General features: G+C 40.0%; 2 protein-coding genes and 1 long non-coding RNA gene across 11 annotated transcripts in view; 2 read left to right on the top strand and 1 right to left on the bottom strand.

Moving 5' to 3' along the window:
* Positions 1-14,758, top strand: part of ACOT12 (acyl-CoA thioesterase 12) — a 51,201-nt gene extending 36,443 nt beyond the window's left edge. Inside the window, exons 12-17 of one of the 3 annotated variants that reach the window (XR_013966884.1) lie at positions 4,725-4,858; positions 7,458-7,586; positions 8,801-8,927; positions 9,395-9,547; positions 13,147-13,416; positions 14,367-14,758. Coding sequence is in view for 2 of the 3 variants with exons in the window: in XM_080804687.1 (XP_080660813.1) it covers positions 4,725-4,858; positions 7,458-7,586; positions 8,801-8,927; positions 9,395-9,544 (540 nt within the window). In the remaining variant the exon portion in view is untranslated. Of the gene's footprint in view, positions 1-4,724; positions 4,859-7,457; positions 7,587-8,800; positions 8,928-9,394; positions 9,548-10,298; positions 10,689-13,146; positions 13,498-14,366 lie in introns of those variants that run through there. The other 2 variants (XM_080804687.1, XM_080804688.1) reach the window with 2 other exon arrangements.
* ZCCHC9 (zinc finger CCHC-type containing 9) lies at positions 12,400-21,655 on the bottom strand. 6 transcript variants are annotated; one of them, XM_080804693.1, is made up of 7 exons: positions 21,582-21,655; positions 21,198-21,257; positions 20,015-20,424; positions 16,392-16,542; positions 16,085-16,177; positions 14,134-14,202; positions 12,400-12,876 (listed from the first exon to the last, which is right to left on the bottom strand). In XM_080804693.1, exons 3-7 carry the CDS (start codon positions 20,396-20,398, stop codon positions 12,758-12,760), a joined length of 816 nt encoding a protein of 271 aa, XP_080660819.1. In that variant the 5' UTR covers positions 20,399-20,424; positions 21,198-21,257; positions 21,582-21,655; the 3' UTR covers positions 12,400-12,757. The 6 variants fall into 6 exon arrangements, with proteins under 6 accessions (XP_080660819.1, XP_080660822.1, XP_080660821.1 ...); XM_080804696.1 differs by having other exon boundaries at positions 21,189-21,257; positions 21,582-21,634; XM_080804695.1 differs by lacking the exon at positions 21,582-21,655 and adding an exon at positions 21,525-21,546.
* The window catches only part of LOC308343599, a 48,590-nt gene continuing 43,583 nt past the window's right edge, over positions 21,148-26,154 (top strand). The window contains exons 1-2 of one of the 2 annotated variants that reach the window (XR_013966886.1): positions 21,148-21,243; positions 23,882-23,948. This is a non-coding gene — a long non-coding RNA (uncharacterized lncRNA). The remainder of the gene's footprint in view (positions 21,244-23,881; positions 23,949-26,154) is intronic. The other variant, XR_013966887.1, reaches the window with a different exon arrangement.

Consider the following 26,154-nt stretch of genomic DNA (forward strand, 5'->3'; position numbering starts at 1 on the left):
TTCATAAGAAAGAAGCCTCGTCTTGACTTCTTAGCACTTTTTTACACTGCTTTGCGGATCATCAAACTTAAACGCACACATATCATTTTGGTTCTGATTTTTATCAAATTTCAGATGTATGTTAGGAGACCCGTGGCAAGTGGTGCCCACACTAACTAGATTGTAAGGTCACCAGCATAGATAGTCCCAGATCACACCTGGGAGGGGCTCAGTCATGCCTGCTCTCTATGCTCACATCCAGTGTGTACTGGTTTTTTCAGTGAAGCAACAGCCCCTACAATGGGGTGACCATAGGTCCTGATTTCCTGGGACAGTCCTGGTTGTCCCATCTTAATTAGTGATTGGTCCATCATCATCAGTTTTCTTATCATAATTACTAATAAAGCCTCCATGCCCCAGTCTGGACAATAAATGACATGATCACTTACCTTAAAATTGAAGCAAACTCAGATACGACTTCACTGATTCTTTTCAACTCTGACCTCTTGCCAGTGTTTTGTTCTGGGTTGTTGCCTTTTATTGTGTCTTTGTCTTCACTTCTGAGTCCTTTCAAGATCTTCCTTTACTCTATTTGGATCTACTTCTGTTTCCATGCATGCCTAATTCAGTGATGCAGAAACATAGGCTTCGTGTTATAAAATGCTCTTTTTCTCTTTATCCCACATAAAAGATGCTTCAAGACTTTGTTTTCTTTTACTAGTATGAAATCTGCTTCTTACTTCTAAGAATTCTAATCTGCTTCTTGCTGGCTTCTAAGCAGCATTGGAAAGGGCAAACATGCATCTGGAATGAAGGAAGACAGCATGTTTTGTGAAGCCGTATAATATATAAAAACTTCAGTTCTTTGGGAGTTTGGGGCCAAAATAAACCTAAACAAAAAAAATGCTGCATTTGTTAGTGTCTGAGAAGAGCCATCAATATTTAATTCTTAATTTTTGTACAGATACTTATTAGAAGGTATGGTATAATTAAAGCATCATTCTTACATCATTTCTGTTGAATTTGAAGCCCTCCAGTTCTTTAGATTATATTTATGATAAAACTTGGATTTTTCCCTTTTTTAGGCTATCCTCTTCTTTCTTACTTTTTAAAACTTTTACATTGTTTTTATTTTAAAATACAGCTCTCTTTTTTCTATCATCTTTTCATTGAATAATTCTTATGCTGTCTGTTGTGAATCATACTTATTCCAGGTTTTAAAATCCACATTTATTGTTGGGCAACTCTCTCAGGTCCCCTCCCTCCTGCAGAACTTTGTACTATCACTTTGCTATCGCTCAATACATCTTGCTTTGCTGCCCACCAAAAAAAAAAAGAAAAAAGAAAAAAAATCTATACTTATTGTTGATACAAATTGGTTAAATGTCAAAAGTCTATGATTTCTGGCATTTGTAATTAAATTGGGTAATACTTATTCTTGTAACTCATATTTCTTTTTTTTTTTAAGATTTTATTCATTTATTTGACAGAGAGAGAAATTACAAGTAGGCAGAGAGGCAGGCAGAGAGAGAGGGAGAAACAGGCTCCCTGCTGAGCAGAGAGGCCAATGCGGGGTTCGATCCCAGGACCCTGAGATCATGACCTGAGCCAAAGGCAGAGGCTTAACCCACTGAGCCACCCAGGCGCCCCGTAACTCATATTTCTATGTACAGTGATGGAATTAATAGTAGTGATACAAGGGACAGAAGTAATACAGGGAGCACCCTCACTCTAAAGGAGCTTGTAGACTATTTTGGCAACATCACACATACCCACGCAACAGCAGAAAAATGATTTTCAGGTAGCTTATGAACAAGTGAGCATTTGTAGTATTTAAATCATTAAGGTCAGCTCTTAGGCAGCCCAAAGTAAAGCAAGACAGATATTTAGAGAGAATTTTGGAGAGGAGCTGATTCTTTCCTCCTTGCAGATAGCTTATGTAGATGCTGGAGGGTGGAAGGGGCTGTCCGGGAAGTGAGCAGCTCCAGCCAAATCCTCAGGGTAGGAATCAGCATGGGTAGGAGACTGACTTGACAGAGTGATGATGATGAAAGCCAGAATGGCAAGGACTGCTTGAAAACTTTTCCACGGAACAAAACCCAGCGCAGGAAACAGACCGGAGGACACTATTCTCACCGAAGCTGGGGAGGAGCTGGTCCCAGAGCCCCAGCTATCCAGTTCTCTTCCCTTGAGCCCTTGGGGTCATTCCCCAGTTACCTCCTAGGAAGGTTAGCCTCCCCTCCCCACCCAGGTCTCTGTATAAAATGATTTTGTCCTCCTTCCCATAATATTGTCTCAGTAACAACAGAGAGTATAAAACAGATAGTATAAAATTCTAAGATTAGATCCTTTTCTCTTCAGCTGTTTGTAGAAGATATCCAAATCCATTAAACAGAATCTTATTAGAATGAAAAAACCGTATCATTATGAATTGTTAGAAATTGCAAGCTTACTCACTTTAAGCTTCATTTCATAGAATAAAATTCGCCAGGCATCAAGTGATAAAAATGTTTGAGTTGGTTACAGATGGAATTTAACCTGTGTTCTTCTGAGTGTGAAAGGGAACGTGTTCTCTTGAAGAGTTGGTCTTGGAGAATTTTTTTTCACTCAGTGGAAGTTGGCTTTTCTAAAATACTAGGTTTTAAAGAGATCAGCAGCGACCGCCACCCTCCTTGTCGGCTTTGTCCACATTGGTGCTGCGGATTCTCACGGCACAGCGATGAGGAGGACTTTCTTCTACCTTCACCTTCTGGGAGAAGGATCGAGATCCCGTTCACTCGTCCAATGACGTCCTTGGTGCTGCATAGGTTTAGTGAGCTCTGCGAGGGCAGAGGTTCATGGTGGCTACTCAGCTTGGGGTTCACTCTGGCTTCAGGAAGCAGGAAACATTGTGTCTACAACCCGGGGAGCAGCTTCCCGGGGCAATGCTGTGACAGTTTCCTAGGGCTGCTGTAACAGTACCACAAAACAGGAGGCTTAAACCACAGAGAGGTATTGTCTGTAGTCACAGAAGCTGGATGTCCGAGATCAAGGTGTTGGTAGGCTTGATTCTTCTTGAAGTGGGAAAGGCTGTGCTAGGCCTCTCCTCTCGCTGCTGCTGCTTTGCAGGCCATCTTTGGCAGACCTTGGCTTGTCAATGTGTCACCTGATTTCTGCCTTCATCTTCATATGGTGTCCTCCCAGCGTGCACGTCTGCCTCCAGATTTCCTTTTCGTCAGAACATTAGTCGTTATTGGATTAGGGCCCACCCTCCTACAGTTTAACCTCATCTTAACTAATCACATCTGCAGTGACCCTCTTTCCAAATAAGGTCGCATTCTGAAGTGCGCAGAGACCTGAAACATAGGAATTTGAGGAGACCCACTTCAGCCCTTAGTGAGTGCTCAGCCCTAGATTCCAACCCTCTCCACCCTGATTCCATTAGTGTAGATCATGGCTTCCCCAAGGCCTAATTGGACAGAAGGTAAGGAATTCACCCAGGCCACCTGCCCTTACCTCCTCTGAGACTAGAGAGCCCCAGACTTAGGGCCACATGGCCTCCAAGTTCTGAGAAGATGACTTCAAGATTTACAGCGGGGAGCCTCCTTTTACTCCTGCTGTACAGGGAGTAAAGGTAGGCATGGCTGTGCTGGGGGTGAGTGTCTGCCACCAGCTGAGCCCCATTCATGGCTTTCTGTTTGATACATGTCCACAGCCCAGGACCTGTCCTCCTTTGTGTGCTTAGTTTAAAGACAGTCTTGGCACAGAGGTCAATTGGGAAGGTAGAATGGTGTAAAAAGATAACCACTCCTTTTCTTTCTAGGCTGCCTTTAGTCAATTTCTTATTTCTTCATTCTCCTCTTGAAGATGTTTATGTTTAAATAAAGGTTTTCTCCCTCACAGCCTGACTTGTCCATCTGCTTGATTCCTGCAGTGAAGTCTTAACCCTCTGTTTGTTTGTCTTCTCACAGCTTGTTGCCATGGGGATGATTATAAGATGGCACATTTCAACACGAACTTCAAAGCACCCTGAAAGAGATGGGTAAAATGGGCAGGATAGAAATGTGTTCTTAGCTGAGCATATATCTCTGATTATTAGCAAAAGTGCAATAGCAGGAGAGTTTGGAGTAATAGGGGATACGTTATTGTTTGTGTCAAATGGCTCCCAAGACAGGCGTCCTCTTATCTAAGGAATAACAACATTAGAAACCCAGGAACTGGCCTCTCAGGAGGATGGGCCCTTGTGATTCACAAATGAAAGAATGCTCTGTGCTGAAGAAGCATGGCGCTTCGGCAACCCTTTTGAAAGGTTGAGTTGGTTCTGGAGGTGGTAGCTTGCTTCCTGGGTCCCCTTGGCAGGCTTGACATCCTAGGAAAGTGTCCGAGGTCCTGGAGGGAGGTGAAGCACTGACTTGCCTATCAGCCTAATGCTGTTTCTCTGGGGTTGTTGGGTAGATGCAGGGAAACATCACAAAGAGATAAAAAGAGAAAGGCTTACATCTTTTTATTTTTTAAGAGAAACCTTGTTGCACAATAATTAAATAACCCAAGTCCCATATTATTTAGAGGACACAGAGGATAACGTCCTGGTCCAAGTTCTAGATACCCAAGTGTTTGAAGTAACATTGCCAGTGTCTGGCTTCATTGTTATTCAGGTGTCAAGATGCCTTAGCTGGTACAATCAACGTATGACTCTGTGTGGTTTTTAAAGTCGAAATATCCATTTTTCTCTTGTAATTTGTTTTTTTCTTATTATTATCTTTTAGATAAAAATATATACCCTGGAAGAGAATGACATTTTATCTGTTTGGGTTGAAAAGCACGTGGAAAGACCAGCACATGTGACTTACCATCTCTTGTCTGACTTTACCAAGAGACCTTTGTGGGACCCCCATTACGTGTAAGAATTATTTAAAATATTTTCTTCAATGACATCATGTAAAGGGCAGCCTCCATATTGCAATCCATCTCCATTGCCCAAAATAGGACCCATTGTTTATAAGTTAAAGAGTATATTTTAAAACTTGCACTGCACTGAACACTGCATCCCATGCTACTGAGAAAAAACAGAAATAATTTTAGTCAGTTATTTATCATTTCTATCGAGTTGACATGCTTTAGCCACTTCTGGTGTCATCCGACCAACAATGCCACACTTGGTATTATTTCCACTTAACAAGAGAGAGGTTCTGGGGCTTGCCAAGATTGCTTTCCTAAGCAACTGAACCTGAATTGGAACTCAGATCCATCAGGCTCTGAATTGCACACCCTTGTACTTTAATATACAGTTTTGTTGCTCTCGAGGAAGTGTTTATCAAAATTGTCCTTCCCACCTCCCTCTCTTGGTATTTGATGAGTGGTTCCTCCTTCTTTCTGTAAAGTAGCATTCCCTGGTGAGAAGCTGAGGGGCAGCTGGATGATACTGAAGTCAGAGGCACTCTTTCCTGCTTTTCCTTTCTGATCAGGGCCCGCTCCTATCAGCCTACATCTCTTCCTGCTGTTACTTCCTGACTCCTGCAACCCAATCCAGTCTCAGCCACTCTCACCCCTTTCCCTTGCCACCTGCACTGGCTGTGTCTGATTGCACTCAAGCCAAGCCCCTTCCTCCTCCTCCGAGTCCCAGCTCCGGAGCCATGGCACCTTGGGCCCTCACTGGGCGTCTTGCTGAAAGGAGGGGATCAGTGAGATGGGCTTCCTGTTATATCAAGCACTACCATTTACTTCCTAATCTTGATGAGGTAGAGGCTCATCTTTAAAATGGCTAAACTTCGGCGCCCAGGTGGCTCAGTCGTTTGAGTGTCAGCCGTTGAGGCTCGGGTCAAGATCTTGGAGTCCCAGAATCAAGTCCCGCATCAGGCTCCCTGTTCAGTGGGAAGTCTGCTTCTACCTCTGACCGTCTTCCCTCTCGTCTCTCTCTCTCTCAGATAAATAAATAAGATCTTTAAAAAAATAAAATAAAATGGCTAAACTTGATTATGATTGATACCCTGCAATAGACACTTTTTTTAAAGATTTTATTTATTTATTTGACAGACAGAGATCACAAGTAGGCAGAGAGGCAGGCAGGGGGCATGGGGGGAAGCAGGCTCCCTGCTGAGCAGAGAGCCCGATGTGGGGCTTGATCCCAGGACCCTGGGATCATGACCTGAGCTGAAGGTAGAGGCTTTAACCCACTGAGCTGCCCAGGTGCCCCTATAGACAATTTTTTTTTTAAAAGACTTTATTTATTTGAGAGAGAGAGAGAATGAGAGAGAGAGAGAGAGCATGAGAAGGGGGAGGGTCAGAGGTCAGAGGGAGAAGCAGACTCCCTGCCGAGCAGGGAGCTTGATGTGGGACTCAATCCCAGGACTCCAGGATCATGACCTGAGCCGAAGGCAGTAGCTTAACCGACTGAGCCACCCAGGTGCCCCTGCAATAGACAATTTAATATCACTAAAGTGAAACACCTCTGGGGTCATGGGTTACATTGCATAGATGCCAAAATAATACATCATGGGGGCACCTGGGTGGCTCAGTGGGTTAAAGCCGCTGCCTTCGGCTCAGGTCATGATCCTAGCGTCCTGGGATCGAGCCCCGCATCGGGCTCTCTGCTCAACAGGGAGCCTGATTCCTCCCTTCTCTCTCTGCCTGCCTCTCTGCCTACTTGTGATCTGTCTGTCAAATAAATAAATTTAAAAAAAAATAATACATCATGGTTGGTGCCATCATAATAAAAGACTCTGAAAGAAGAGGAAACACTTTGCAGTTTTCTTCCATCAATTTGCAGGTACTCTATAAGTACAAAGCTTTTGTCAGGAACAATGGTTAAACTTTGGTGTTAATTCATTTCAAATGTTTCTTGCACTGTTTTCTAGGTCACCTGACTTTCCAAAGTGAACTTGAATGAATGGATGAGTGAATGAATGAATTCTAATTCAACTTACTTGTCTTGTGTACCTGCCTTAATTCAGTACTGTGCCAGGTGTTTTCATTTAATTTGCACCATAACCCCAAAGTTATTATGTTTATTTTACAAATGAAAAAAAAATAAAGTGACTTGCCTAACATAACACAGATAGGAAGTATACATTTGGGATTCAAAGACAGGTTGTTTGACTCTGAACTTGGTGCTCTTTCTAGGATACCATATTCCTTTATTTAACAGTCCTTCTTTGATGACTGTCCATGTAATTCACTACTCTTCAGATGTTATTATTATTCAGAAATAATTTTGTGGAAAACAACTATAAATGCCTTTCTCCAAAGTGTGGAGGGCAGTGACCTTAGAATCATACGGCCACCATTCTCTCCATCACATGCATAATTATTCCTACAGACCAAAACAGCCTTCTAAAGACAGACTTTGAGAAATAATGCTGGCTTTGGCAGGATGGTTATGTGATCAGAAGAGTGAATGTAGGCCTCAGTAATGTAGTTCTGCAAACAAACAGAAGAAGTGAATGCCTTATTCATAGCAGGTAGGGAAGTGTAGCCTTTCTTTCACTGTTGTATTTACACAGGTCCTGTGAAGTCATAGACTGGGTGAGCGAAGCTGATCAGATATATTATATCACTTGTCCTGTAGTGAATGGTGACAAACCCAAAGACTTGGTAGTACTTGTATCACGGAGAAGGCCTCTCAAAGATGGGTGAGTATAAGCAGCGCAAGTGCTGTAGTAATGTTTTGTAGAAGAGAGTAGAATAAAAAAGTTGATATGAAAATAAGGAAGGCAATATTGGCATTTCTGGTCTTGAATGAGGTTCATCTGAATTTCTTCTAGATGGACCTTTAGTTATTTTTAAAAGTCATCTATTAAATGCCTCCTGTGTGCAAAGCACCATGCATGATTCCTGAAGCAGTTCCTTTTCCTTTTGCTGTATGCACACGTCACATTGATAGTTAGCAAACCTTTAGAATATTCCATTATCAGTAAAAATGCAGTGACTGCCAAATAAAACATCAGGAGAAGTTTAGAATTTACAAAGGCTCAATTATGCTAGACATTTAAAAGGTCTGGCTGCCAGCTAGGGCTGTTCACTAGAGTGCTTGTTCCTGACTTCTCTGTGGGCATTGGACTTCTCCGGGCATGGTGTCTGTGTTCCAAGAAGTGTCCTAAGAATTCAAAGAAATAAGCAGTAGAAGCTTCTTGGACATTTAAGGGCTACACCTGGAACTGGCCGGCATAATTTCCAATGTCAAAGCTGGACTATGGAAGTAAATCACACACGTGTGTGTATGAATGCACATGGACGTTCATTGTAATATCACTGTATTTATTTATTTGACAAAAGATAAAGAAATAAACTGAAAGTCTGTCTTATAAATTATGGTAGAGCCATACTGCAGAGTACTGTGCCATCATTAAAAAGGATGAAGTAGCTATAGAGGCACTGATTCAGAAATATCTCCAAAGATTTATTGGTAGGCAAAAAATCAAATTATAGGCCGATATTTATAAAATGTATTTATGCAAAAATCTGTATATGCATTTGCTTACATCAGTGTTATATATTTATAAAGAGGTCTGAAGGGATACACAGCAAAATGTTAACGTTTGTTAAGGGTGGTCCTTACAACCCATTAGGGCATAACAAAACATGCTTAGAACTTGACTCCAGCCTTGTGGAGTTATGCAAAGTGTAACTAATTCTTAGGCAGACACCACCTATGGCTCTTATTACCCTTCCCTACACTTGAAGGTGGCCATAGAGAATGTATGTGCGGAGCCCTCATCTAGGAGAGGGGTCTCCATAGTTGCACTTCTACTTATATAAATAAGTGAAATTCACCACAGGAATTTGTTTTCGAACAACTATCCTTCATTTCTCATAATAACTTAGAGAATGTCCTTTCATTTTTCAGTGACAGTTACATGGTGGCAGTGAAATCCGTTATTCTACCATCAGTCCCACCTTCTCCACAGTACATCAGAAGTGAAATCATCTGTGCTGGATTTCTCATCCATGCGATCGACAGCGGTTCCTGCACCGTAAGTTTGATGAAACATCTGCACGTTAATTTGCTCCTACAGATACAGAGAAATCTTTTACCCACATTTCCTAGTTAAGTGTAATTCTGTAATGTGTGTCCTCATCAGGAGAATCCTGAGGTCATCCTTTTAGTTCCATTCCAGAACATCCCCAGAAGATCAGGACCATAGCCTCCCCTATACCAACTGGATTCAGATCCCTGCTTGACTCCCTTTTTCGGAGTGCCTGGGTGACTCCGTGGGTTAAGCATCTGCCTTCTGCTCAGGTCATGATCCTAGGGCCCTAGGATGGAGTCCCGCATCAGGCTCCTTGTTCAGCAGAGAGACTGCTTTTCCTTCTCTCTCTGCCTGCCACTCCCACTGCTTGTGCACTATCAAATAAATAAAACCTTAAAAAAAAACAAAACTTTTTTGGAAAAGTCTCAGTCAATAAACAATTAAAATAATGTATTTTCTTTTTGAGACAGGTATCATACTTCAACCAGATTTCTGCTAGCATCTCTCCTTACTTTGCTGGAAATCTTGGTGGCTGGTCAAAATCCATTGAAGAAACAGCAGCCTCTTGTATACAATTCTTAGAGAATGCTACTGAGGATGGATTGATAGACATATTTTAAACGGTAAACTTTCAATTACCTGTAATTTTATTTCCCACCTTTAATTCCAAGTACACTTAGCCCTGACAACTGACAAGATTTTGGGCCACAAAATAATTTAATTTTGGCGTAAGCAAAAGGCAGTAAGGGGTTAAAAAATAAAATTGGTCTCAGGTCAAATACCAGTGATTTGGAATGTATTATTAGAAGAGTTTTAACACCGTTTTAGATCATCTGTGGCTCTCCTCCCTTCTGGGGGCACGGGCAGTGGAAATGGCCTATATGCAATTTTGTATGGACCATATAATGGTACAAATACAGTTTAAAATGATCATAAGCATTTTTACGTTACAGAGATGAAACATGTGTTCTGTTTAAAATTTTATAATATTTTTAAAATCAAAAATGGTAAGTTCGCGAGTTGATTAATAGTGTGGGAATATTCTATATACGGCAGATATCTGTATGTCACAAGCATCTGACAAGATGTATTACATGTTTTAGAGCTTTAAATTAGGAAGACATTAAAACATAATGGAATTCAATCAATTTCAGTAATAGGAACTACTTTACCAGTGTCATTTCACATATATTCAAGGTGGCTGACCAATTTAGTATCTATTGCTATATATACACACAAAAGTACCTGTAAAATGTGATATCACAGAGAAAGAGGATATTAACTGAGCTTTTCTTTCATAACCATTATATTAGCACTTTATTCCCCAGACTTCAAGATTCATTATTCTGCTCTGTGATTTGTCTTAACTCCTAGGACAAACCAGCACATGTCAAGTTGGCCTCCTCTACAGGACAACATTTAAGAATTGAAGGACTTCTTCATGAGAGTTTAGAGCATTAAGAGGTTAGGTACATCCTGCCATCCGTAGGTCAAATCTCTACCTCTGCTTCCCCTGCCTACCCCTCCCCCAGCCCACCTACTCCCCGAGCCTAGGTCTGGTGGTTATTTTTATTCTGTGTCAGCAGGCTTTCATTTACACGAACTTTGGACTGTGCTCCAATTTTATGAATTAACATTGATCTACAGTAAGAAGAGGGGATATGCAGGTTTAAATGACTATACAGTTCAGAAGTAGATTTTTGAGAATATTTTTAGATTTTAAATAAGGTTAAAAAATTAGCAATAAAGGGGTTACATTACACTAAAATTTTGTATGGTAAAATTTCAAACCTCTCCTGTAACTGAGATGCTTCTAACTTCTGCCTATCGGAGGTCTTTGAATTTGTATTTTTTTGAAAATTACTGCAGTAATGACTTGAGGTGTTGGTGAAACATCCAAGGAGGAACTGAAATCAGGGATGTTAGGGCAGATGGATTTAGGACTCAGCCTTGGAAAAGTGAAAGATAAGCTTGTAAGAGGTGGCATTTCCAGAGGATCGGTGGAAGAATGCTAATGACGAAGTCCTACGGGATGCAACAGAATATATTTTTTTAAAGATTTAATTTATTTATTTGACACACAGAGAGAGATAGTGAGAAAGCACAAGCAGGGGTAGTGGCAGGCAGGCAGGGAGAGGGAGAGGGGGAAGCAGGCTCCCTGCTGAGCAAAGAGCCCTATGTGGGGCTGGATCCCAGGACCCTGAGATCATGACCTGAGCTGAAGGTAGATGCTTAACCGACTAAGCCACCCAGGCGCCCCTCAACAGAATATTTTAAAAATGTAATAAAATATTTCGGATATTATTTTTCTGATACACTGATACATCAAATATGTATTGTCCCAAGTCTCCTCACCATCCTAAAGCTGCATTAGAATGCATGTTACCTTGTTTGTCTTCATCACAACCACAATCCCAAGTACCTAAAAGAGTAACAGAAACACAGCAGGAATTGGAGAAAGATGCAGTGCATAAATAAATTTAATGTTTGCCTTCCTCACTTGAGGAAGCTTTTGACTCTCCAGAGTCTTTGGCACCTCGTAGGACAGGTGAAATAAATCTGGGCGTGTTTGGACTAAATGTCTAAGACAGTACTGCTGCCCTCTTCCAGCTGCATGACCTGTGTGATTTCTTTTAAATGGCACTCCTTTCTTTAAGTTCTGGGAGGCTGAGCTATATTCTGTCCTGTTTTCCTCTCATATCAAAAATAAAACAACAGCTCCTATTAAAACTAGAACTGTTGAGGTATGCAGACATTAAAACAGAGAAAAGTGTTTCTTTTCTTATTTGGTAAATATTTTGCTTTTGAAGCATCAGTGACTAATCACAGCTGTTTCCTTTAGTTACAAATGTATCCAATCAGGTAAAATTCCAAGTGAAACACACAATCCACTAGAGTCATTCCATTAAACAGTACAATGGGAGCCCTAAGCCTTGTGAAATATATGTATTAAGTATGCATGTATTCATCAAATCAAAGAAGCTAATGGGTCTCTGATTAGTGTTCTAACTCTATTACGGTGATACTTGCATTCTCACCTGGACGCATCTAAAACATGTGAGCAAAATGCTGTTAAGTGTAATATACAATCTGTTAAGTGACATCATTCTGGCAGAATACCTGAAACTAAATTTCGGCTAGAATTTCTCTCTTGAAAATCAAGAACAAAGAAGAGCTGCTGTTAAGGTATTCTTCTATTTTACCTCAATAATTTGTACTTCTTTATGTCAAAACTAAAATAAATATTAACCAAAATTAATCTTATCTAGACTTCACAAAAGATGGTATTCCCAAAGGGTTTGTACCTGGAGATAAAGAGAGAATGGATAGTACAATCCAGAATCAGGTATTCAGAAAAATAAGTTAATAGCAAATGAATTTTCATTATTTTAAAAATATAGTGGATTTTGTGGCAATTAATAAATTAATAATAATAAGGTGGTATTTTGAACAAAGAAAACAATCTAACTAAAAATTCAATTCCAAATGCCAAGCAGTAAAACTTTATGTAGGGGTGGTTCACATTAATACATAGTTTTTAAGAAAAAGATGATTGTTACAATCAAGCATATAACCACTTAGTTATACCTAAGTTCTGTTAAAAATGTTCTTTTAGAGAATCCAATTCTAACGTCTTCTACTTCTTCAGTGATTTTCTCTAGTTATAAAAACCCTCTTTAATGGCCAGCACTCAGGAAACTATGTGACCATTCCCTGATCATACTGGTATCTCTAACACAGGTCTCCAAGGGAGCCCAGCTCCAATCTGCGAAGTAGGCCCAGTTCAGAATGTTTAACAATGAGGTGGTAACTAATGGCAGTACTAATCATTATCAGAAATTAACAACTTTAGGTATCTTTGTCTTGGGTTTTTGTGGTTTAGGTACATCCAAAATTTCTTCATAGTCGGCGCTCATTCCCTTTGCCAAGCGACCAACCGTGACCATTCGATCTGTCAAGGAATGGAAGTTAGAAAAATGTAAGAAAAATGGTAATCAAGTACATCCCTGTAGTTTGGAACTGGCTTAGCAAAGGAACTAGTTTTGACATGAATAATCACAAGGAGGGAAGACTCCATCACTAAAGGAGAGTGAGCATTCTGTAATTGATTATAACCCTTGATTTCAGAGTACCGCAGGCAATTTCTCATCCCAATTAGGGAAATGCAGCAACTGCTTTGCAATGCACAAATTGATGAGAAAGCTCTTTCATTCTTTCCCAGAGTTCATCATTACAGAGTCAATGAATTCCAAGAATCTGTAAACAGTATGACTTATGAAGCATCGGTTTTAAATGCACAAGATTCCACCTGTGAAATTATACAACATCTGCTCGTCAGTCTTGTCATTCGGGAAATGGCAACCCTCCAGGAGGGAGAATTCAAATTCCACTTCCATCATTTCAGTCCTCCTGCCTACAATGTAGTAAAAACTGTCTTCTTCTAGACAAGACCGTAAACAAGAACTCTGGGTTTTCAAAGGGAAATGTTCAGGTAGGAAGTAAGAATGAGCAGATTTTGTGTAGTACTGTCACTATTTGAGATAAAAAGAAATGTGCTTTTTCCCTAAGAAGTACTACTTTTGCCCTCTTGTCTTTCTTCTACTCAAGGTTATCATCATTCCAATCCAGGTAAACTAATATAATAATAATTTTTACTTCTCTCACATACATATAGTGAACATTTTTGAAGTTTTGATGACCAACGGTAGTATTTCATTAGAAAGAAAATACAACTGGCCTGATGATGTATACCTAACAAAATTTTAGTATTTTTGGCTGTTTTTGCAATCAGCTCTGAATCCTTCAGATATAGATGAAGCAAACCATATGTGAGAATGCTCAATCATAAAAATATTGAGTTACTTTCATATTTTTTATTTCCTCTTAGTGAATCAGTATTTTTCTGTTGGTGACAGAATTGGCTTTATTATTAAATTCATTAGTTGGCAGTAAAGAATGTGTATGAGTAAGATGCTTTGTCAGATGAGGGTCCTCTAGGGCTCAGTGGTCACCTTTTCCCCACCTGACAGTACCAGCCACTAGTGCTCAGTTACAACTGCATCTACTCCTGAGAGAGAAATGACTAAATTGTCATTGCAGCAAGAAACCAGGTTGTCTTAAAATTAGTGGTACCTCAGTATTAACAAAATTCAGCAAAAACACAGAATAACAACCTCGGGCCTTCTAAATAGAGGCCCAGAGATCTCACCTGAATTCTGACTCTCAGGGCAATCTTTCTTAAAATGGTCCACAGAGCCACAGAGTCTGCAGCAACCACCTATTAAAAGAACAAAGTCACTGAAAACCTCTCATACTCACAAGGGACTGTAATGTTTCAAAGCACTTTTCATATCTTATTTGGTCCTCACAGCCTTGTCAGTGCACAGGTAGGTGCCACCATTCCTGTTAATAAGTCTACTCCTTGTCCTTTTGATCCCACAGAGCCCTAAACTGTACTTATCCACTAGTTCTTGCACCTGGCCTTCAGGGGAGAAGAGGGACAGAGAGGAGAGAGATAATGGAAGAAGGTACTTGTGCTCTGGAGTGTCCAAGAGCCACTGCACAGAAGATCGTAACTGTGGTTACATAGGCAAAGATTTGTGAACTGTTGAACCTGTAAGCAAAAGTGGTGTCCAGATGCATTTTTTCGAGGAGAATGTCCATTATTTCTTAACAAATGATCAATGACCCCCCAAAAAATTAGGAGCCATTGCTCATCTCTACAGGTCAGATGGGGATGATCAGTTATAAAAGGAACCAAATTCACTTTTGTTTTAGTACCTTCTATCTGCCAGGCACCCTAACCCTAATAAAAATGCCTGTCTGCCTACTTTAAGCAACATTCCAGGACTGTGAATTACCACACATGTAGTTTCTAAAATTAGTCTTTCCCTTAATGGTCAAGCATTATCATGACATGCTTATATTGTGAAGTGACTTACTCAGAAATATGACGTTATAGGATGTAAACCTGGCTCAATTCTCACTTCTCTGTGATCTCTTTCCTTTGCTGCACTTTTTAAAAAACATCTAATTATTTTGCATAACCATCCAAAGCCATCTTTATCATCAGTCATGTCATCTGACCTGTGTCATAAGACTGAAAGGCACTTGTGGGCCTTTTCCAGGGCCAGCTTCTTTACTATTGTAGATGCCAGAGTGAAATGGGAGAGGGACACTGAACAATCTATTTTAATTTTCAAAGCTCTTCAAGGTGGATACCATAATTCATCAAATCTAAGACACTGAATATAAGCTATATCATTATTTTACAAACCTCCCAGGGGGAAAAAAAACACAACCCTGCCAATTACATGGCACTCACCACGGGTAAGATATATTCTGAGTTCAGAGACATTAAAATGTGAGAAAATGTACATCTTAGAATCAAGGAAATATAGTTTTTCATCTCCATTTAACAGGCAAGGAAACTGAACTGAGAGAAATAACAGAACTCAGCCAAAGTCCCACTAGTGAGTGGTGGTACTAGAGCTATAACCCGTCAGCTTGATTCGAATGCTGTGCCTTTTCACTGGACTTCTCCCATGCGACCCAGGACATGACATACAAGAGGTATCTGGAACCTGATGGCATCAGTTAGCACATAAGCACCTTACTCATAGTAACAGAAAATTTCCTTAAAACTTTGGACATTACAGACTTTGAGGAGCTTAAGATGTTAGTTGAGCTAAATATAAGAGAGTTACATGATCCCACACTAGACGATTACCCAAGGAAAACATTCAGAAACAAAGATTACTATACATATTGAAGAGTGTCTACCAGCCCGTCTATCCAAAATGGTATGCTAGCCTGTGATTAAATCCACAACACTATTTTTTAAAATCTTATATTAGCTTGAGATATACCCCCTTTGCTTCTGTTGTGTTTAAAAGTAGGTATTTATAACATACTCTCACAAATGATGCTGAAACAAGCAAAAAGCTTAAAATACATACTTCAGCTTTTTGTCTTGATTAATAATACATCATATTACACATAAAGTCCAGTACATAGAATAGAGTTTGATAAAAACTGAAATTCTTAAGGTTTTGTTTATTGTCCAAGAATTAATTCAAGAGCTAATTAAGACTCCACGTTAAATCACAACTCTGCATTCTAACTCACCTTTTCTGACATATAAGGGTAACAGTACTCACCATCAGCATAGAGTCCTTTGGGATTATCAGGACAAGATCTGGATAGATGCCCCATTTCCCCACAAACAAAACATTTTGCAAAAGGAAATTCACCTGTAAGAATCAACATTTTCTGTTAAGTTGGCTAAGTACAGAACAAATCATACAATTATTTTAAATAATCTGAAAAAAAACCCTTATTTTTTATTCAACTTAAAATTTTATCTCAATTTCAAAATAATAAGTGGCATGCTCATGACAAATTCTGTCCCCAAAGATCCCACTTCTGACATTTACCACATTAAAAATCAATACAAAGAAAACATACCAAGAGCTGGGTCTACTTTGGCTTTGCACTTGGTTATTTCATGCTCTGTGGACCCACACTGATAACATATTCCAGTTCCCATATCTTGATTCTCAAGGGCAGCTGGGCAATCTGCAATCCCATGACCAGGTTTTCTACAATGGAAACATACCTGGGAAAACAAAATGTGAGTTTCCGCATTACAAAACTACACTGGCTTTATTAATTCTTGAATTCAAAAATATCTTTAAAATGTCTTTCATTTGTTATCTAGCTCTTTTTAAAAAAATCTCAATGTTTTATCTGTAGAAAAAAGTTGTTCCATACATTCCTAAACAATAAACGTCATTTCTAGAAGAGGGTCTCAGTACTTTTGAAAACTGTCAATCCATAAATCCATCAATCTTAGACACAAAGTTAAAAATGGTTTCATAGAAACTACTTAAATGAATTAAGCAAATATGGACTATTAATTTCATTAAGGGGATGTCTCTTCTAGAAAAAATGAGTTTTCTGTGAAAAATAGAAAATGACCATAAAAATTATCAGGCATAATTCATACTAGTACTTACAAAGTTCATAAAATTGAATACGTTTGAGTCAAATGATGCCATTTAAATTATGATTCAAATTAAATTTCATACCAAAAAATGTATCTTATAGTTTTCATAACTTTAATACATATTCTTTAATACTCAGAAGTAGGTGTTTCATTTTTAGAGTATGTACACAATACATTTTTTAAAGATATTTACTTATTTATTTGACAGAAAGAGAAAGAGACAGCGAGAGCAGGAACACAAGTAGGGGGAGTGGGAGAGAGAGATGCAGGCTTCCCACTGAGCAGGGAGCCCAGTGTGGGGCTCGATCCCAGGACCCTGAGATCATGACCTGAGCTGAAGGCAGACACTTAATGACAGCCACGCAGGCGCCCCTACACAATACATTTTAAAAGAATAATTCTAAGATGAATTATCTGGCTCCCACATAACACTAAATAGTCGCTTTACATACTACCTACTGACATGGAGAATAGTTTTTGCTGTGATGAATAAGAACAGTAGTCATAATCAAATATGGTAGGTACTCAAAGATATGTAAGCTATTTTATATAAACTGAAAAAAGGTGTATATATATATATATATATATATATATATATATATATATCTTTCTTTCTTTCTTTCTTTCTTGGACAACAAATAGTTTTTCAAAATTTTTTTTGAAAAAAGGGGCGCCTGGGTGGCTCAGTCACTTAAATGGCTGCCTTTGGCTCAGGTCATGATCCCGGGGGTCTGGGCTCCTGGGCTCCCCCTCAGTGATCCCGCATTGGGCTCCCCGCTCAGTGGGGAGCCTGCTTCTTCCTCTCTCTCTGCCTGCCACTCTGCCTACTCATGCTCTCTCTCCTTCTTTTGTCAAATAAATAAATAAAATCTTGAAAAAAATGTTTTTTAAAACAATTTTTTTTTCAAAATAAGCACAGGATTTTTAAAAAGCAAATTAAACAGGCAGAATAAAACATATATTGCAACTCTGTCCTCATTTTTTCCATTTCATAACATACTGGAAAAGAATGAGCCCCTTTAAATCTTCACTAACTTTTACATTTAGAATGAGGTGGTCCAAACAAAGAAAATGCAGTTTTATACAAGTTCAGGAAAAGCTAATGGCTAAAAACTAGATCATCATAAGAAGACGACCGGAAGTCCTGGTGAAGTCAACATGGTCTCTAGTAACATGACAGTTCACTGATTAGGTTTTTACCCTTTTTTTTTTTTTTTAAGATTTTATTTATTTATTTGAGAGAGACAGAGAGCACAAGGTGGGGTTGGTGCAGAGGGAGAGGGGCAAACAGACTCTCTGCTGAGCATGGCATCCTACACGGAGCTAGAAGCAGGGCTCCATTCCAGGACCCTGTGATCATGACCTGAGTGGGTCAGATGCTTAACCAGCTGAGCCACCCAGGCACCCCAGGTTTTCACCTTTAAAACCCAATTGTCACCAAATGCAAATTTCTTGAATGATCCTAAATTTAATGTAGATGGGACTATCGACAGTGAACATCATAAATTATCTTAATTTCTAGCAATTAAGAACTGATGCTCAGACTGAGCAAACTACATACTTTTAAAATATATGCTTTAATAGAAAGCATTTATTTTTTCTTGAAAACCAGTGTCTTTCTTAATTACAAATATAAAACTTCTCTTAAAAGGTCACAATATAAATGTTTCAAATACTATGCAATTCATCATATTGCCTATGTCAATGAAATTATCTTTAAGTTAATTACCTTTAAGTTAAATTAACTTGATAAAAATTTTTTCAGATTTTATTTATTTACTTTAGAGAGAGAGAACACACGTGAACAGGGGGAGAAACAGAGGGAGAGGGACAGACTCCTCAGTGAGTGTAGAGCCTGACATAGGGCTTGATCTCATGACCTGAGCCCAAATCAGGTCAGATGCTTAACCAACTGAGCCACCCAGGCATCCCAATAAAAATATTTTTAAATAATGGTACAATTTAAATAAAGCTATCCTGATCCAAATAAAAATGATTACATTTTCTATCCATATTTATCCATAAGGAATGTTTGATTAGCATCATCTCTAAATAATTATCTGCAACTATGTATAAAACTAATCCTGCAAATAAAAATGAAGGGGTAAATTGATAACAAATACTGATTTTTATGTAGTAACTTACTGGAAGACTTGGAAAATTCACTCAGAGAAGGGAAAGAATTATATGAAGTATTTCATTTCCTACGTCTGACAGTTTAAAAATCCAGGGGCGGGCAAAAGAAATCAACGTGCAGCCCCCAACATTCCTCTGAGTAGTATGGAGAAGGGATGGAGGAATGACTAGGAACAAACTCAAGGGATCTTAACTCTATTACTCTGCTCTGTTACTAACTAGTGTGATTCTTATTAGAGCTCATTCCTGTGCCTCAGTTTTTCATGCATAAAGACAAAAAACATCCTTTCTAAGAAAAGGGAACCACACATATTTAACCCTCCACCTTACTTTTTTTTTTTTTTTTTAATGCCTGTTTGAAAAGAAGCTACTGGAAGGCAGGAATAAGAACATAGGTTTTGAAGTCAGACAAGCTCTGGGTTTGAATTTCATCTCCACTACTATACTAGCTAAGTGGCCATCAGCACTTTTTTTTTTTTTTTAAGATTTTATTTATTTATTTGACAGAGAGAGAGAGATCACAAGCAGGCAGAAAGAGACCAAGGGAGGCAGGCTCCCTGCTGAGCAGAGAGCCCGATGCGGGGCTCGATCCCAGGACCCTGGGATCATGACCTGAGCCGAAGGCAGAGGCTTTAACCCACTGAGCCACCCAGGTGCCCCCCCCCGTCAGCACTTTTTTACACCTGCCTATATATCAGTGTTTTCTCCACATATGAGACTAATGCTACTATCTTTATAGCGTTGTTGTGATAATTAATCACATCAAGTGCCCAGCATACAGGAAGTGCTAAAAAAAAGTCCTAATGTTATTACTAGCCCTCAAAAAGATGCTTTATAAATCTAGTATGTAAGAGCATCAGATTCTGTTAGAATATACATGTGTGAGTATATGAATAATAGTTCTGACCTATATAAAATAATATTTCAGTTAAAGTAATGATCTTACCATTGCATTTTTCTTTGCTGCTTGTCTTTTTAGTCTTCTTCCTTCCCGTCGACTATCCTTCTTTAAAGCAACTGCAATTTCTTCCCTTACCTCCTCACTGTCTGTTGTTATCATCTCTCCATTATGAACTATCTGTGAGTTTTGTCTTAGGTACTCCATGAATCCATTTACATCTTCATTTAAGTACTCCTTTTTCTTTTTGTTCTTTTTGTGTTTTGCTTGGGGAGCATCATTTTTAACGGAGAGCCTTTTGGCTTCAAGTTGTTTACTCTTTGGTAGATTTTGGCTTTCTCCCTCAAAGGACCCCTTCTTCATGTCCTCCCATGATGTTGCAGCCAAAGGTCTCTTGTTATGAGTGGTAGTAACTCGGGCCCACCTGGTCATGATTTCATCAGCGGTACTTTATCAAGCTTTAAGACAAGCATGGATGTTAGTAATCATTAAAAAAAAAAAACAAAAAACACTAAAGATCCACACTGTATCACATTATGCCCATAAGTTAAAGCCTTAATTATTTAAACACTTCATTTAGATATTTGTATATTTAATTTTATAATATGCGGCACAGATAGGCCTATAAAATAAATCGACCCTTACCAAAAGAGCTACCACACCAGTAAAACAAACAAAAAACCCAACATGTATATAAATGCTTAAAATTGTAAAACATTTGATGAAGTAACCAAGTTACTTTGTAAAATCTGAATCACAAAGTAATACAGTGAATGAAGTTACTTTTCCCCCAATTCTGCAGTTTTCCTGGCTGTTACCTATCTGTAAGTCCCAAGGCTACTTTCATCCCACCTGCTCGCTGAGTCAGTTCAGTGCAAACAATCTGCACAGCAAATTAAGTACACAGAAATCCTGTCTTTGGCGAGAAGTTTGTCATTACAACCCTTCCCCGCAGATTGATACGTAACATATACAAAAGGGTTTGTTTATGGTCACGTGAGGATGCTGGGTCTTCTAATTAATCAGACTATAAACCACTTCGAGCCCAGTGATTTCCAATCATTTTCAATTATTGAGCCGCGCCCCTCTGGGGGCGGCATGCCGTGTACCAAACAGGGTTAAAACCTCAAGTCTCGTGGTTAGAAACCTCCCGGAAACACACGCTGAAGGGCGGAGCCAACGCGTCAGTGGGACGCTACACACTTCTACACCCCGCGCGCACACTGCTCACAGCAGATCCTGCGACTGCCACGGTAGAGACTGGAGCTGTCCAAGAGGTGCATTATCCTTCCTATGAGGACAAGGAAAGGGGGAAGCTCTGAGTATCAAGATGTGGTTGGGGGAGCCACTGGACACCGGGTCCCGGTAGGGCTGGATGCGCCAGCCCAGGCGGCTAGCACCCGACCGCTGAGAGCCGTCCCCGCGACGGCGCCCTCGGCGGGCCTCGGATCCCGGCACTCCAGCCCCATCTGCCGTTGAGAGCTGTTGGGGGCCCAGCAGTCAGTCTCTGCGCCTTCCCGCCAGGTCCCTGGGAACGAACGGGAGAAATACACTGCACCTGCCGGCGGGGGGGTTCCCAGGGTTCTATCTCGCTCAGCCGCGCGCAACTACTTACCGCGTACGAATCCTCCAGAGCAGCTGAGTTAGCCAGCCAGAGAAGCCCGCCCCCGGCGACTGAGTCGGCACTCGGGACCGGAAATGCGTCCCCGAGAGTGCGTCACTTCCGGCAGGCTAAGGTGGGGCGGGGCACGTGTGCTAGTTAGAGTTGCTCTTTGGGCGGGTGTGTGCGGCTGAGTAAAAATTTATGGAGCGCCTAGTTTTTGAGGGGTGCAGCGCTGCACAACGGGGACACAAAAATGAAGAGTGCTTAATCCGTGCTGTCCGGAACCCACAGCTCAGTAGAAGAGCTGCACGGCAGCATGGGGGTGTGGGAAAGACTGGAGAAGGTGACCTTTGAACTGTACTTTTAAAATCATTTGGGGGTGGGAATGAGTTAAGGGCTTTCCACGTAGATGTAAGGTAAAAGTCTTAGCGCAGTAGTAGTGGGTCATTCTAGAAATTAAAAAAAAAAAGACATTTAGGGCCCAATTGAGTGGAGAGTGGTACCTCGTGATCCTCCTGCCTAATACTAGTTAAGCCTTCAACTGAAATAATTATACTTTGTGGTCAAAGAAGTTCTCTTTTTAAGAGGAAAACCCTAGTTTCTTAATTTATTATCTCAAATCTTTTTCAAACAGCTACCCCCACCAGTTGTACTTAGTGGGGACAATGGCATTGTCACATCACTTAGTTCACCAAGTTCGCTACTTCCATACCTATCATCATGGTCGATCCATCTTGCCCTTTAACTGTCTTTCCACTTAATCTCCACTGCTACCTCCCTCGTCCCAGGTTTCATCCCATCTCACCCGGATTACTGGCAGCTGGTCTGGGCATCTACTTTTTACGCCACTCCCTCACCCATTTCCATTTCTTAGCAAAGTGAATTTTTGGAAGTGTAAATCAGGGGTGCCTGGGTAGGTGCCATTGTTAAGTGCCAACTCTTGGTTTCTGCTCAGGTCAAGATCTCAGAGTCCTGGGATCCAGTCCTGAGCCCTGTCTGCCTCTCTGCCCCTTCAGCTCGTGCTCTCTCTTTCCCTCACTCTCTCAGGTCAATAAGTAAATCTTTAAAAAAAATTTTTTTTTGCTCTTCTGCCTTAATCCCTTCCATAGTTTCCCATTGTTCTTTTTCTTCTCTCTCTCTCTCTCTGTCTCTGTCTCTCTCTCTCTTTTAAGAGATCTTATTTATTTTAGAGAGCTTGGGGGGAGAAACAGAGGGAGAGAGGATCTTTAGCAGGCTCCATGCCCAGCGCAGAACCCCAGGCAGGACTCAGTCTCATGATCCTGAGATCATGGCCTCAGTTGAAATCAAAGAGTCAGACAATTAATGCACTCAGCCACCCAAGTGCCCCTCCCATCGTTTTTAAGATGAACTTCAAACTCCTTAAGTTGGAGTTACTTCACTAGTCTCTCCCTGTACAATCCCCCCTTCTTTGACGAGGGGATTTTCCTCAGTTTCTCATATGCTGTGTGTACCTTGCAATCTTCAGACCTTTACATATGCTGTTGTCTTTGCACAGTACTTTTTCTTCTTTCAGCTAAAGTATTTACCCTTAAAGTCTTTTTACATTTTATTTTTAAGTAAGCTTTCCTATTCTGCTCCCCTGCCACCCAAATTAGACCAATCCCCTCTTGTACACTCATGGCGGTCTTTACTTAAAACACTTTCAAATTAGTAATTACATAATAATTGTATAATAAGTTGTTTATTGTATTCCCATTGCCTGGTATACATAGTTGGTACTCAGTATGTTTTTGTTAGACAAAGAATAAGTATGCTGCAATGCTTGTTAAAGCAAACTAGGAAGTGGCCTGATTTTCTTTAGGAGTTAAGATTAAAGTCAATGCTGTAGAAATAATGGAATTTGGTATGGTGAATATCGCAAATATTCTAGGTCTTATGGTGGGGGGGAGTTGTAAAGGATAAAATATTCCTCCAGTTCTTGAAGAGAGGGAGCTTCCTAGTTGTATGATTATCCACTTCACACTATGTTCTCAACCAGCTGGCTTCAGGTTCTAAGCAAAGTAGGGACATTTCATAAAGAGGTTTTCTTTTGTAGAAGCCAGGTACTTGTACCTAATGGAAACCACTAGAGGGTGCATTCAACTAAAACTTGCCTTTTTAGTATTGTGTTGAATTTTAAACTGTACAAAGTTGTTCATTTCCTGGTAGTGAAGGAACATAATCTCAAATTGTTGTTGTGGAAGTATATCAAGTGAACATTAGTAATTGAGTAAATAAGTAATGGAAGTCCTTTGGGATTCAGAAGAAATATCACTACTAATAACAGCTAACTTTCACTGAACATTTTATAGGTACCTAGCACTGTGTGCTGAATGTTCTTCATAATTGTTTACTTCACTCTTCGCTTCATCCTGAGAGGTAGGTACTATATTTTGTCCATTTTACAATGAGGAAACAAGCTCAGAAAGCTGAAGTAACTTACGCAAGTTCACACATCTAGTAAGAGGTAGAGTTATGATTTGAATGAAGATATTGATTCAAAGGTGTGGGCTCTGCTACATTGAAATACTGTAGGAGATTGTTTGCCTGTTTGTACCTTCTTTGAAACGAAGACTTTATTTTCTTAGAATGTACTCACTTTTACAGTTGATGGATTATCTTTTTATTAAATTTGAGCCATTCATATATTATTGAAATACTACAGGTATGCTATTTTCATAACAGTATTATCCACAGGGTAAAATTTTTTTTTTTTTTTTTTTGAGAGAACATGCACATGCAAGAGGGATAGGGGGACGGGGACAGGGACAGGGATGGGGATGGGCATGGGCAGAGGGAGAAGGAGAATCTCAAGCAGATGCCACGCTCAGCCCAAAGCCCAATGTAGCTCTCAATCTTACAACCCTGAGATCATGACCTGAGCCGAAATTGAGTGTCCGATACTTAACCATCTGACCAGCCCAGGTGCCCCTCCACAGGGTGAATTTTAAGTGAGGAGCTTAAGTTTCGGTTATGAAGGACCAGAGTACCTCATTTTTAGAAAATTGTCAAGTGTATTATACATCAAAAAAGGATAAAAAATATACAAAGTAATTATAAAACACATTCATGTAAACACTACCCAGTTTAAGAAACTGCCTCTTGCCAGATATAGATTTAAATTATATTACTGTAGTTTTTTACCCAGGCAATACATTTTTATGTTTCCAACAAAATAGTTATGATAGAAGATTTCTGTAAACTGTCTCTCATCCTGATAATTAGAAATTTTGAGCAAAATAGAAAAAACAACTATGTGAGGACTCTGAAGAGTAAGTAAATGCAGACCCTTGTGGAGGGGAGTCAAAATCCATAGAAGCAGCCAGCACATGGGTGAGTGTGTGTGTGTGTTTTGGCCCTGAGAGTGGGTCATAGTCACAAAATGCATGAGCGGCTAAAACTGTAATAGAAATCCTGCCATCATTTTTCTGGCTGAAAGAACCAGAGTGAAAAAGCATGTAACAGCCACACCTCTAAAGTGAGGGGGAATCCTGGAAGGGAGAGAGGCATAAAAAGGATTCTTCTACTTCTGTATGTGAACCCATGTGCTAACTCCTGACCCCACATGCACAAGACAAACTCAGAGGCTTAAAGAAATGAACTGAGATTTGAATGGACACCTATAAAAAATGAGACAAAGCCTGTAACACAAGTCTAAAAAATTTAATTGCCGGGCGCCTGGGTGGCTCAGTGGGTTAAAGCCTCTGCCTTCGGCTCAGGTCATGATCTCAGGGTCCTGGGATCGAGCCCCGCATCGGGCTCTCTGCTCAGCAGTGAGCCTGCTTCCTCCTCTCTTCTCTCTGCCTGCCTCTGGGCCTACTTGTGATATCTGTCAAATAAATAAATAAAATCTTTAAAAAAATTTTTTTTCAAAAAAGTTAATTGCCTACTAAAAAATTTTTTTTTTCTGTAAGGATTAGAATTGAGAGTATATACAAAATAACCTCCACAATGCCCAGGATAAAAACCAAAATGTAAACTTACACTGGTTCAGTGGTACTTTGAATTCTGGTCTTCCATAATTTGCCTGCTGCTTTTTATTTTTCAAGTTCTCCAATAGCTGATCTATGTGTTATGTTTTATTGATACATTCAGTGGGAGACACAGGGTGGAGTGTGCTCATTCCTACTTACCTGAAATTGGAAACACTCCCATTAGAATTTTGAATCTTCACTCTTGTCTAGATTGTCTCAAGTTAAGAGGTGATTGCCTAGACTAGCTAGAGTGACCACGAGGTGCTGCAGGACTAGGAGTGTCCAAGGCCCAGCCTCAGGGAGCTGGCCCACTAGCTGAGTCTTACATTAAGGTGAGCAGATTCAAAACAAGCTCTTTAATTGTAGAGTATTTGTTATGGAGGATAGCAAATCTAGAAAGGTTAGCTGGGACCAGATTTTGCCAATTGATGTGTTTTTTAATTTTTTTTTAAATTTTTATTTTTTCAATGTTCCAAGATTCATTGTTTATGCACCACACCCAGTGCTCCATGCAATACGTGCCCTCCTTAATACCCACCACCAGGCTCACCCAACCCCTCAACCGCCTCCCTTCCAAAACCCTCAGTTTGTTTCTCGGAGTCCAGTCTCTC

This window comes from Martes martes (genome assembly GCF_963455335.1).
Source record: "Martes martes genome assembly, chromosome: 5".
Classification (NCBI taxonomy): Eukaryota; Metazoa; Chordata; class Mammalia; order Carnivora; family Mustelidae; genus Martes; species Martes martes.